General features: G+C 43.1%; 1 protein-coding gene across 14 annotated transcripts in view; it reads right to left on the bottom strand.

Annotated features, from left to right (window-relative positions):
- The window catches only part of DNMBP (dynamin binding protein), a 244,578-nt gene that overhangs the window by 34,229 nt on the left and 197,166 nt on the right, over positions 1 to 13,183 (bottom strand). For all 14 annotated transcript variants that reach the window (XM_029610066.1, XM_029610063.1, XM_029610067.1 and 11 more), the window contains 4 exons: positions 12,405 to 12,598; positions 9,396 to 9,495; positions 8,389 to 8,536; positions 346 to 363 (listed from right to left, as the gene is read on the bottom strand). In XM_029610066.1, the coding sequence (XP_029465926.1) occupies positions 346 to 363; positions 8,389 to 8,536; positions 9,396 to 9,495; positions 12,405 to 12,598 (460 nt within the window). The remainder of the gene's footprint in view (positions 1 to 345; positions 364 to 8,388; positions 8,537 to 9,395; positions 9,496 to 12,404; positions 12,599 to 13,183) is intronic.

Below are 13,183 nucleotides of genomic sequence, written 5' to 3'. Positions count from 1 at the left end.
GCAATTAGATGAACATGAAAGTTACAGATACTTATAAATATATCTCAATAAGGAATTTCTCAAGGTACGACACTGCTGACACTGCTTAAGCCTGCTGTCTCTGGGATGCCCAATGCAACCTGTCACCGAATGAGGCAATTAATACTGGATACCAGATCCAGCTGGTTAGGGCATCTTTATTGTTTAAAAAGTCCAAATCTATGTAGGCTGCAGAGACTTCTTCCTCAGAACAGCATGAGAGATGAGATTATACATTGGTGACAGTTTTTAAGAAGAGAGAAGAGGAAAAATAAAGAGATATGCAACAAGAACAGACAGGGGCTCACCCTGCGTTCGACTACTTACCACTCCCGATACAGGCTTCTGGAGCACAGGAACGCAGCACAACACAGAAAAAGAAATGCAGCTCATTAATGGCAGAACAAACACTTAACAGATTAGCAAACTCAAATGCAACAGTTTCAAAAGACAAAATTCTTTGTATGTAACACAATTAGGTGGGTAACTCAGGTCCTCAAGGGCCACAAACAAACTGTTTTAAGGTTAGCCAAAATCTAGAGATTAAGCAGGTTATTACACCAAAGAAGCAAATACACAGTGTTTGTCCTGCAATCCAGACTAGTCTGTGACTCTCAAGAAGATCAGCAACCTATGGTATCTAATGCTTCCGAAGGGGAAGAAATGAAAAGGCAACTCCTGCTGTGGAGCTCTGGACTTTTAGAATACATCCAGCACTTCACAGGTCATAGATGCAAAAGAAAAATATTTTCAAACTGTGCTGAGGAGTCCAAATGCCAGTCCTTGTGGACCATAAACAGGTCTGGTTTTCAGGCTATTTGCATTGCAGATTACTGAGATTTATTTACACACAGCGGCTTTAGTTTGTGGTCAGTCTGCATACTTTACTTATCCTAAAAACTAAGCAGGTTTGTGGCTCTTGAGGATCTTGTGTGGTCATACATTAGGGAAGATCTGCATTAGGTGTAGGTGTTTACATTGTCCAAATCCAGCTTCAGACCATTCTTCTCCAGTATCCTATGCAGGAATGTGTGTGTACATTCCTATAGTAACCTACATGAAGGACTGCAATGCAAGCATAGCAATAAGTTACAAGAAAGGAAGGCACAGGGCTAGCACATGCAGAGGAACCTGAGTTTCATTCCCAGCTTAGGTCTTCCACTTCCCAAGTTTGTCAGGGTTGAGAATGCTGCAGAGGAAGTTATAGTCATCATGGAATGGTGAAAGTTAATATCTGGACTTAGGATCCATGATTGCAGGGTTCTGGAAGGAGCCTTGGTGCATGGCCCCCAGCTGCTGCAATGATTAGACTAAAATAAGTTGGGAGGGAATACAAAGTAGGAGGAAAAATCCCCAGGTAGCAGAAAAATGAAGGTTCATGACACCAGATCCCAAGCCTAGTTTCCAACCAACCTGGACACAGCAAGTTTTCTTACCATAAACAGGGCTCACTGTAGTCAGCAGGATAAATTAACCATAACACTTGAGTGATGATATCTGATAGCATCAAACAGACCATTCTTTTCTAGCTCATAGAGCTTTTGCTCTACTAAGCATGTGTGGCAATTTCAGCATGCATAAGCTGTCTCACGAGTCCCTCAGTTAATTGCAGAGCTTAGCTTTAGCTAGGTAGTCAACACTCCAGGAAGGCAGGCGGGAAATAAGAATGGCTAATTCATCCTGTTGTCTCCAGAGAACCCAGTTTACATTAATCAATCTTGATTTCTCTGTCGACAAGCAGAGCTGAATTAGCAATGACACTTGGGGAGTCCCAAGCTGACAGTTGTATAGCAGACTACTTACTGAATAAAGAAACCTCAACCCACCACAATCACCATCCCTCGCCCCTTGCCCCTGTGGAGAGTGAACTACTGGGAGAACAGGCTGCACAAAATTGCTTGCCCAAAGCTACTGTTAATTCATGATAGATTGTCGAGACAGTAATGGAATGTGAAGGTGGGAACTGACTTCCAAGTTGCAGCTTTGCAGATGTCTGATGGGTGCAGCTCTTAAGTGAGCCATTGAGGTTGCCATGGCTCTTATTTGATGAGCCTTGATAGAGCCTGTAATCTTGATGCCAGTCACAGCATAGCAATGTGTGATACAGTTTGTTAGCCAGTTGGATAATGTGCACTTGGCAACTACTATTCCCAGTCAGTTAGGATCATATGAGACAAAAAGTCGAGAAGCCTGATGATGTGGTTGAGTTTTTGTTAGATAATAGGCCAAGGCCCTTTTACAGGCCAGTGAATGGAGAGACTACTTCTCTGTATGTGCATGAGGTCCTGGAAAGAGAATGGGCAACAAAATGGCTTGATTGAGATGAAAGTTCGAAACTACTTTTGTTCAAAACTTGGGGTGAGGGTGAAGCATCATTCTATTGTGGAAAAATTGCAAGTACCAAGAGTAATGAACCAATGCCTGAAGCTCACTGACTCTTCTAGCCAAAGTGATGGTTACTTGGAACAGTACTTTCCAGGTGAAGAACTTTTAAGGAAGCAGACCAATGGATCGAAAAGCGGCTTCATTAGTTGTGCCAAGATTACATTAATATTCCATGGCACCGGGGGATTGACAACCGGAAGTCTTGTATGCCATAAGCTTCTCAAACTTCGACATCAGAGGATGTATGGAGATCAGTTTGTCATCCACTTGAACATAAGCCGCAATGGCACTGAGATGCACCTTGACTGACTATATATTCGAGACCTGATGAGGAGAGGGAAAATAAGTATGAAGCAAATCCTTTGGAGCACAGGCAAACAGATTCAGGGAGCCTGCTTGACACCAAGATGAAAATCTTTTCCATTTAAAACTGTAAGCTCATCTAATGGAAAGCTTTCTGGCCAAAATCACAGTATATTCAACTTCCTTGGACAGTGACACTGATGGGATTACTGAGTGCTCAATATCCATGCTGTCAAGAGAGAGTAGGTTCAGATGACACAGATGACTTTTCTCTTGAGTTAGTAAAGTTAGTAAAGTTAGTAATAAAGTTAGTAATAAAGTTAGTAAAGGATCCCAGAGGAAATGAAGGGCTCACTGACAATGTATCGAGGTAAGAGAACCACACTTGCTTGGGCCACACTAGAGCAATCAGGATAAGGTGCGCCTGGTCCTTGAGAACTTTCTGCACTGTTCTTACCACCAATAGGAATGGAGAAAAGGCATACAGCAGGATTTGCATCCCATTTGAACACAAAAACATCCAGAGCGGATCTGAACTTGCTTTGAAGAAAGGAACAAAATATTTCAGCTTTCCTGTTGTCCTCTGATGTGAACAAGTCATTTGATGGGTGATCCAAGAGGTCGAACAACCTGTCCGCCACTCTTTGGTCTACAGACCATTCTTGGAGGTGAAAAATTCTGCCGATGTGATCCACCAACATGAGATCCCGGGAACATAAGTTGCTTGTAGAAAGGTTCTGTGGCTGCAAGGGCATGCCCAAATTCTTAGAGATTCTTAGCAGAGGGTCCACAACCCTGTGCCCTTGGTTTGTTCACATAGAACACTGCTACCTAGTTGTTGGTTTGCATTAGAATTCTGTTTACTCAAAGATGTGAAAAAAAAACTCTCAATGTATGCCTGATGGTATCTCAAGGAGGTTGATCTGAAATAGATGCTCTGATTTCGACCAGATCCCTTGGGTTTGGAAGAAGTCATGGGTACATCCCACCCCCTGGTAGACAACTGCTGCTAGCATTACTTCATTAGGTAGAAGCCAAAGAGGAATACCTACTTCAAGAATGTTTGGCTCTAGCCACCAGTGGAGAGATTTCTTAACATCTATGGTGACCCTCACAGGGTTTAACAAGGGATGAAGCAAATCGATCACACTGAGAACAGAGGCTCCACTGGAGAATCCTCATGATGAGGTGGGACTTGGGAACTAAATGCACTGCTGCCACCATATGCCCAGGATAACCAAAACTTTTCAGGTCAGGACTTCCTCCCACTGTAGTAGGTTCCACATCAAGATTCAAAGGCATAATGCCCGTTCCAAAGGGAGGAACACTTTCTCCTCCAGGGAATCTATCCATGTCCCTATGAACTTGATTCTTTGGGTGCGAACATGACTTGATCTTGTGAAGTTTATTATGAACTCCAATGATTGGAGGAGTTGGATCATCTTCAACATGGAAACCAACAACCCTGCTTGGGAAAGCCCTGTCACTAGTCAGTTGTTCAGGTAAGGAAAGACACAAATTCCCTGGTGACAAAGGTGTGCCAACACTAACATTAAGCATTTCGTGAAAACCCTCTGGGCCAACAGTCCAAAAGGGAGAACCCTGCATTGGTAATGAGAGGAATCCACTATGAAATGGAGGTATTTCCAGTGAGAATGCTGGATGGGTATATGAGCATATGCATCTTTCAGATCCAGGGTGCAATGCCAGTCTCCCACTTGAATGAAAGGCAAGAAAGTGTGAAGGAAATTAATTTTGAACTTCTCCTGTAATAGGGCTCTTGATCATAAATCCATGATGGATCTCAATCTCCCTGACTTCTTGTGGATAAGGAAATAGCAGAAGTAGAATCCCTTGTCAAGGTCTTTGGGAGGGACAGGTTCAATTGCCTGCTAACTGAGAAGAGACTGCATCTTGACAAGGAGCTGAGTTGAGTGAGATGGATCCGGGTTGAAGACCAAACATTGGTGCAGCACTGGGGGATGTCAGAAGTACAAGCAGTAACCAGACTCCACAACTTTAAGGACTCACTTATTCTTGGCAATCTTCCACCACATTTTCTAGGTAAAAGTGAATTCTTCCCCTACTGGAGGTGTCATGGCCTGAGGGCCAAGCTCCGTCGAAAACTAGACCCAGGTTTAGTCTGAATCTCTCCTGCTGATGACTGCATGCTGAAACTGCTGCTGTGGTAATGCAAGTGGCGCACAATACCGCTGAAATTGACAGAAGGGGCATCTTTGGAAGGAGTAGCATTTAAAAGCAAAGTAAGGATGCCTAGAGGAAGAAAGTCAATATAGACTTCTCCTTAATTTGGCAAATGTTCTTCTGACCTTGTCTCCAAAAAGATTGTTCCCCAAACATGGGACATTGACCAACTTATCCTGAACATCATCACACAAGCAGCTGGCTCTCAATCAAGCCATCCAATATACTCTGATAGCCGCTGCAGAAGATCTTGTGGCAGTATTAAACAATTCATAAACCAAGCAGAGAAAATACTACATTCACACTTTTCTGTGTCCAGAAGAGCGTGCTGATAGCTTTCCTGCTCTCCATCCAGTGACTCTACCAGAGGATTCAGCTTGTCGATACAGCTGTATAAGTATCATACAATGGAATTGGTAGGCCACAATGCAAACATTCATGCCGATGCAATATCGGCGCTCGGAAAATGGATGCTCAAGATTGAGTGCCTGCTCTCCTAACGTGCGCCGATGCACTTCTTCAGGGCACCCAATGTAATATTTAAATGGGCTGCTATGGTAAAAAGGAGGCGCTAGGGGAAATTGTGCGCACCTAGCACCTCCTGGCAGTAGACGCCCAGGAGAGGTGGTTGTCAGCGGGTTAGGAAAATGAACGTTCAATTTTACGAGCATCCATTTTCCTAACCTGTGCAGAGCCACAGGTTAGGAAAATGGGCGCTTATTAATTGAGCGTCCCTCTTCCTAATCTGACTGCCAGCACACTTTATGTATTTATTTTTGTAAATAAAGTTTTTCCTTTTTCGGTTTCTCCAATTTAATATTGCCACGATATTAAGTCGGAGGAACTAAAGAAAGCAATATTTTCTGCTTTTCTGTACATTTTTTGGGCTCCTCAAGAATTAAAACCTGCTCCAGGGCAGGCGTTAATTTTTAGGGTAAAAATGTGCACATTTGGGCGCACTTTTTTTTTTTTTTTTTTGCATTGGGGGAAATAGCTAATAGCCTCATCAACATGAATTTGCATGTGACAGTGCTATTAGCTACCCGCTCAGTTGGATGCACATTTTGGATGCACTAACTCCCGTTTTACATCGGGAGTTATGGACGTATGTCTAAAACATGCATCCAGTCACGTGTTGAATCATGCACTGGGACTAGCGCACGGTATTGCATTGGCCTAATTGAGCAACAAGATCTGGAAGACCTTCTTTCCAAAACTGTCTACAATCTAAGGTCCTTACCCAGTGGGGCGGGAGGTGGTGGAAAAGATCTAATCTTTTTAATTAATTTTAATGGTGATTACAACCACTGGTTGATGTAGTAGATGTACTATTCCATACCCCAGAGTTGGTTGCACTCTATATTTCAAGCCCCTTGGCTACTGGAGGACAAGAGACAGGACTCTCTCACATTTGTAAATCCCATAGGATCAAATGAACCAGGATCACTGCAGGCTTGGATGGTGTTTCCAGAATCCAGAGAAGGCCAAACACCTTGGTGCTAGGGTCCTTGTCCTCATGGACATTGACTCTCATCACCTTGCCCAGCTTGTCCAAGAATTTGGAGTATGAGAGGTCTTCTGGTGGGGAAGAATGCTTTGGTGAATCAAATAGGGGTTCTGAGGGAATCCCCTACACCCTTCCTCAGCACTGAAAGGTGAAGGGACACTAATCCACGACCCCACTAATGAAGGTGATCAGGACAGGGTCCCTGGTCATTGCAGATGGAAATATTCCCGGGGCCTTCTCCAGATTATAGTGTCCTGTGCTCCTTCCTCAAACTGGCTAAATTCCTTCACAGAAGGTTGGGTTGGGTGCTAGATCCCACTACTGGGACCTCTGATGGAAGCTACCAAGAAGTGCAGACAAGAGAGACTCTCCTTTTAAAGAGCAAATCCATCACTTTGAAGAAGAGAGGATGAAGGGTGCCCTTCGTGAGATCAAGAACATTTTCACCAATTCTGCCACCTGATCTATGGCCTATGTCCTCTGACAAGGAGCTGGGGAAGAGACATTCTTCTCTGAGGCCAGTATGGGGTCATCCTCCTGTGGAGCTCCTGCACTGGCAGATGTATGGAAACCAGAGGCATAATGAAGCATATTGAATCCGGAATCTCAAAACAAACTCTGATTGAGGAGGTGGGACAGAGAAAAGGAAGTCAGTACAATGAATTGCCCTCAGGGCCCCTCAATGACTGTTCCTGCTTTGAGTGCAATGATGGGGCCGGAGACCACTGCTCCAATTGCACCAGGAGCATTGATGGTTTTGATGTTGGGTATGTCGACAGACTGAATAACTGTGTTGGTTGAATAAAAGCCTGGCACAGTGATGGAGACAGAGAGGACAAGGGCCAGTGCATTGATGGCACTATGGCCTAATGCATTGACAGGAATGATCCTGACCTTAGGTTCGGTGGCATCAACTGTGCTGCTAGCTCTGATGCATAGTGCTTTTTTTTCTTGTATGTCGACGAGCTCCATGGACATGTGACAAAGGCTTCACCAACCTCTGTTCATAATCCTTTCGATGCCTCGCTCAACCCTCAGAAGTACAGTGGGTCCAGGAATCAACGTAGAAGGGTAGGTTATGCTTGAAGAGTTCCTGCTCAACTCAGCATGGAGGGAGCCCAAGGAAACCCCACTCTGAGAAGAGAAACGACTAACCTTTCACTGGATTTGCAAATGTTTCCATCTTCTAGCACTTTTTATTCAGCTGCAGACAAAGCTATTGGCTGTGTAGTGATCTGGCCCCAGGCATTTGTAATAAATATCGTGGTCATCGGTGATGGGTATCTTTCGGCCACACAATCCTCAAAGCCATTAGAAGTGGCCTTCTTGGAGCAACAATTTGTTATATGTTTTGTACTGCTGCCACAGCAGCAAGGTAACTCAAAGTGAGTTTGAAGAACAAAAGAAAAGCTACAAAGTATCAAACAATGCGACAGGGTACACCTCAATGCAGAAGATCAAACAAAAAGACTGAAGGACTCACAAGCAGTGTGCAGGTAGGAAATCCCATGCATGCACAGAAGAGCAAAAGCGCTATGAGCTAGAAGAGAAGGGTCCATTTGGTGCTGCCAGATGATGTCACCCTCATGTCATGGCTAATTCAGCTCTGCTTATCAACAGAGAACCAAAGGAGCACAGATCCTTATAGGTCAAAAAAAAAAAAGCATGACCAGGGTATGCGCAAGTTTACCCAGACTGAATGGAGACATTCCAGGAGGCAAAATTATGTGTGTAAAATTTCCAGAACAATTTCTGCATACATTTTATCAAGTGTAATTGTGTTCAGGTAGTTTTGATGGGATTTTCAAAGCGAACATATGTGGTTAAATTCACTTTGAAAACTTTGTGTAGGCTGTTACATAATCATCATCCCCTTAAAGAATAATGGTTTTACATGAGATGAGGAGTGAAGATTCTGAAAGACAGGTCACAAATGAAAAAAGATTCAGAGAGCAGCTTAGATTTCATACTTGAGTGTCTCAAGATACTCCAACAACTGTTTCTGTATCTTATCATCCTTTTCATATCCTTCTAGCAGTGCAATGGCGTCCTCGTGATTCTGGCAATAGTCCTTATACACATCTTCCAGTTCTGCTCGATGATCTAGGAACACTGTTCCTATAAATGTAATGAAATGAGAGAGAGAGAGGGTAAATTGCAATAAGAACATAAGAACATAAGAAAATGCCATACTGGGTCAGACCAAGGGTCCATCAAGCCCAGCATCCTGTTTCCAACAGTGGCCAATCCAGGACATAAGAACCTGGCAAGTACCCAAAAACTAAGTCTATTCCATGTAACCATTGCTAATGGCAGTGGCTATTCTCTAAGTGAACTTAATAGCAGGTAATGGACTTCTCCTCCAAGAACTTATCCAATCCTTTTTTAAACACAGCTATACTAACTGCACGAACCACATTCTCTGGCAACAAATTCCAGAGTTTAATTGTGCGTTGAGTAAAAAAGAACTTTCTCCGATTAGTTTTAAATGTGCCCCATGCTAACTTCATGGAGTGTCCCCTAGTCCTTCTACTATCCGAAAGAGTAAATAACCGATTCACATCTACCCGTTCTAGACCTCTCATGATTTTAAACACCTCTATCATATCCCCCCTCAGTCGTCTCTTCTCCAAGCTGAAAAGTCCTAACCTTAGCTTCTAAATGTAGGTACCCTGTCTCTTCTCCAAGCTGAAAAGTCCTAACCTTAGCTTCTAAATGTAGGTACCCTGTCTCAAATCCTAAGGAAACCAGTCAAAGACCACATTCACCAAAATGCTGTAACATCTCATTGAGAGTTCTCAAAGTCTGGTGAGACTTACTCTGAATGGATCTATTTCATTCTTGTCCATACTGAAACATTCAGAATGTTTCTGAAGGAAAACAAATTCCATAGCCCTATCCTTGTCACGTTGTCCACCCAAAGAATCACAACCAACATGCTTTAAATCTCAGGGAGCAGGTAGAGTAAAATCCATACCCACAGTGTCTGAGGTCTCCAGAGCAGCCAGAACCTTCTTTGATACATTAATCACAGCATGAATGTTTCCAAAAAGACCATCAAAATCTACATTATGAATCTGGCAGAAAGAAGAAATGTAACAATATCAGTTAATGTTCTATGGGTTTCCACATCCTCCATTTCCAAGGTAGATCTGAAATACAGAGTAGACAAATTTGAGTTACTTGGGGTTACACCTGGGTCTCACCTTCCTTCTCCTTTCAAGAAATGTAGAAACTCAGGGAATTATACAGAATCTCCCTACCTCCATCCAATGAAATATGAAATTCTAGATAACACAGAGAATTAAAGACACTCCTCAAAGAAAGGCTGAGGTCATGGAATTTGAGAACTCATTTTTTAAGCCTGTAATATGGGGGATGAAAAAAGGAAGAGAATGTGCACAGCCTCTACTCTTAAAGAAAGAAGGCATAAAGAGCTCTCCAATAACTGGTGATGTCATTGTAAGTAGTGTTGTATAAGCTCAGGGGCAAACCTGAGACTCATGAAAGATGACAAGACTTTGCTAGACTAGTGGTTCCCAAACTTTTTTATGTTGTGACACACCTGGCATTGGACTCATTTCATCAAGGCACAGACCATCACCTTTCCTATCATCATCATTCTCTTTCCTTTCTTCTCCTCCCCAACCCCTGGCATTATTGCCTTCCCATCACTGTTTCCCCTTGCATCATCACCTTTTCTGTTCCCCCTTCCCTTTCCCCCCATCTCCCAGGCTTCACATCTTCAAACATCTTCCCCCCCCTCTCTTTCCTCTCCCTTCACTCCACTGCAATCCTCATCTTCTCTCCACCACCCTTGGCATCACCATCTTCTCTTCCCTTCCCCCCACCACCCCTGGTACCATCACCTTCTCCTCCTGTCCCCTATTCCCCAGCATCACCACCTTCTCTTCATCTTTCTCTCTACCCCCTGGCATCATCTTCTCTTCCCTCTCCCCCCATCACTTCTGATATCATCACCTTCTCTTCCTTTCCCTCTCCCCCCACCACCCCTGGTACCATCACCTTCTCCTCCTGTCCCTATTCCCCAGCATCATCACCTTCTCTTCGTCTTTCTCTCTACCTCCTGGCATCATCTTCTCTTCCCTTTACTCTCTCTTCTGTCTCCTACATCATCACCTTCTCTTCCCTTTTCCCTCCCCTAACCCCCTGATATTATCACCTCCCTCCTCCTCTCATCATTACCTTTATTTATTTTATTTATTTAAGGATTTTTTATATACTGCGGCACGTTAGAAAACATCACCTCGGTTTACAATGAACAATAATTCAGCAACAAGCTTTACAATCCAAACAATTTAGAATGGAACATACCAGATATAAAATAAAACCAGTAAACAATTAAAATCCAAATAATACAAAGGAGACGTACTTAACAGGTGAAGGATATATGACAATACAATTATATATAATTTGGGGAATAAATAACAGGAGATGTAAATAACTTGGGATTCTGAAATTGTAGGATAGTTCCAAGGATCAAAATAGTCTTTACAAAAGTAAAAGTAGTGCAAACATTTAGATCAGGGAATGTGTTTGGAGTTATTGTATAGTATCTGCTTGAAAAGGAGAATGATAATTGTACCTTCCCCTCCCTTCTCTGTCCCTACTCTGCCACCATCATCTTCCCCTCCCTGCTCTCTTCCTCCACCCTCCTGGCATTATTTTCCTACTCTCTCCCTCTGCCCCCTGACATCATCTCTAGCACTTCTCTCTCTTACACTCATTCCACCATCCCCTTCCACCACCTTTCCTTTCCTACCCTCTCCCCACCTTGGCATCAACAGTTTCTCTTTCTTTCCCTCTCTCTGCACCTCTATCCCATCACCTTCCCTTCCCTTTCCCCCAACATCCCCAGCTTTCTAGCAAATTTGGCTGCCCCTTCCAGCAGCACTTACCTGGTGATGCTTCTTTCTCCTCTGCCTGTTTCCCTCTATAATGGGAACTGCATGGGGGCCAGCAGGTCTTGTGAGCCTACAGGACCAGTGCAGTTTCAATTGTAGAAGGCAGCCAGCAGAGGGAAAAAGGAAAAAGCAGAAGCAGCAGCAGCAGCAGCAAATAAGTGCTGCTCTTTGACTCCCCCTGCTGGTGGGAGGATATCCTGCAGGCCAGCTGTTGTAGGGAAAAGAAAACTGAAGACTGCCGTGGCACACCAGGGATACAGCTACAGCATACCAGTGTACCGCGGCACACTGGTTGGGAAACACTGTGTTAGACCATGCACAGTTGTCCTCATGTGCACAGTCGCAGGTACCCAAACACAGAGCATATTCTGAAAAACAAAGCTGCCCCTTACACTACAGCAGAGGTAGGCAACTCTGGTCCTGAAATGCCACAAACAGTTCTGGTTTTCAAGACATCCACAATGAATATGCATGAGATATATTTGCATACAACGGAAACAGTGCATGCAAATATACCTCATGCATATTCATTGTGGCTAGTCTGAAAACCAGACCTGTTTCTGACACTCAGGGACTGGAATTGCTTACCTCTGCACTAGAAATTTCCTGTTCCAGTCTACTGGCCTCTATGCTTAATAGAAACATAGAATATGACAACAGATAAAGACCATAAAGTGGATCTAGTTTGCCTAGTTTTCTTTTTCAGTACACTACCACACAGACCACTTAATCTCCAACTTTATTTTCTCTTCCCTCACATCTGAGGATCCTTAGTGCTTATTCCATGTTTTCTTGAATTTTATTATTGTTTTTGCCTCCACTACTTTCACTGAGAGGTAGTTCCATGCATTTACCATTCTGTGAAGAAATATTACTTAATGTTACTTCTCATCTTATTCCCTTTGAACTTCTTGTTCTAGAAATAGCTTTCCACATAAAAAATCCCACTTCTATCTCTGAATGTCTCTTTCTTCTCCTCTAGGGTAGTAGACATATTAAATTACTTAAATCTCAGGATGGGGAATGAGGAACTCTCCCATTCCAGCTCCCAGATCTCCCACCTGTGCACGCTGAAGGGGTAACATGATCTGCTCCACACATGTCTCCAAATCTCGGAGGTAATCTCTCTCTGTCTGAAGAAGCTCTTCAATGACCTTTGACCTCTTTTCCAGCATCCTTTGCTCTGGATTTTCAGTGGTAGCTGAGACAGACGGGTGCTCTAATGAAGCAGGCTGCGAGGCTAGGAGCGTCATTTCTGAAATGGAAGGGGAAGTATTACGTCTAGTATGAAAACATTTCAGAGATCCAAAGATGCTAGAGAAAGACGCCAGCCTGGAATGGAATGCAAGGCTTATCCATCACAGGAAACCCTTTCTAATCTATGTGAATTGAGATTGTCCAATTCTCAATTGGTTTATTTTTTTTTTACTTTTTCACAAAGATGATACATAAATAAATAAACATTTGCCTGCTCCCCCTTATACAATCTAATCATTGGTGAATGCAACAAAGATTCAGAACCTTGCATGGGACTCAGACAGTTACGTACCCAACAATCTGCCAGAAACAGATTCTGAAAAGCAAACAAAAATATAGATATGTCTGAAAAATGTAAATCTGTGAAATTAAAATGTGCGCAAGACATGCTCTTTCGCCAGTAGAAAAATGAAAAAACAAAGGTCAATAAACCAAAAAATAAAAAGTGGTACCTTTTTTATTGGACTAACAATCCATTTCAGGAGATAACACTACCTTTGTCGAAACAAAATGAATGATCTATTCATGCAAGTGTACTAACCACAGCAACCATACTTTATCCAGCATAAAATGCAAACGGACA

The sequence above is a fragment of the Rhinatrema bivittatum genome, chromosome 7 (assembly GCF_901001135.1).
Source record: "Rhinatrema bivittatum chromosome 7, aRhiBiv1.1, whole genome shotgun sequence".
NCBI lineage: Eukaryota > Metazoa > Chordata > Amphibia > Gymnophiona > Rhinatrematidae > Rhinatrema > Rhinatrema bivittatum.
This window is presented reverse-complemented; position numbering and strand designations above follow the sequence as displayed.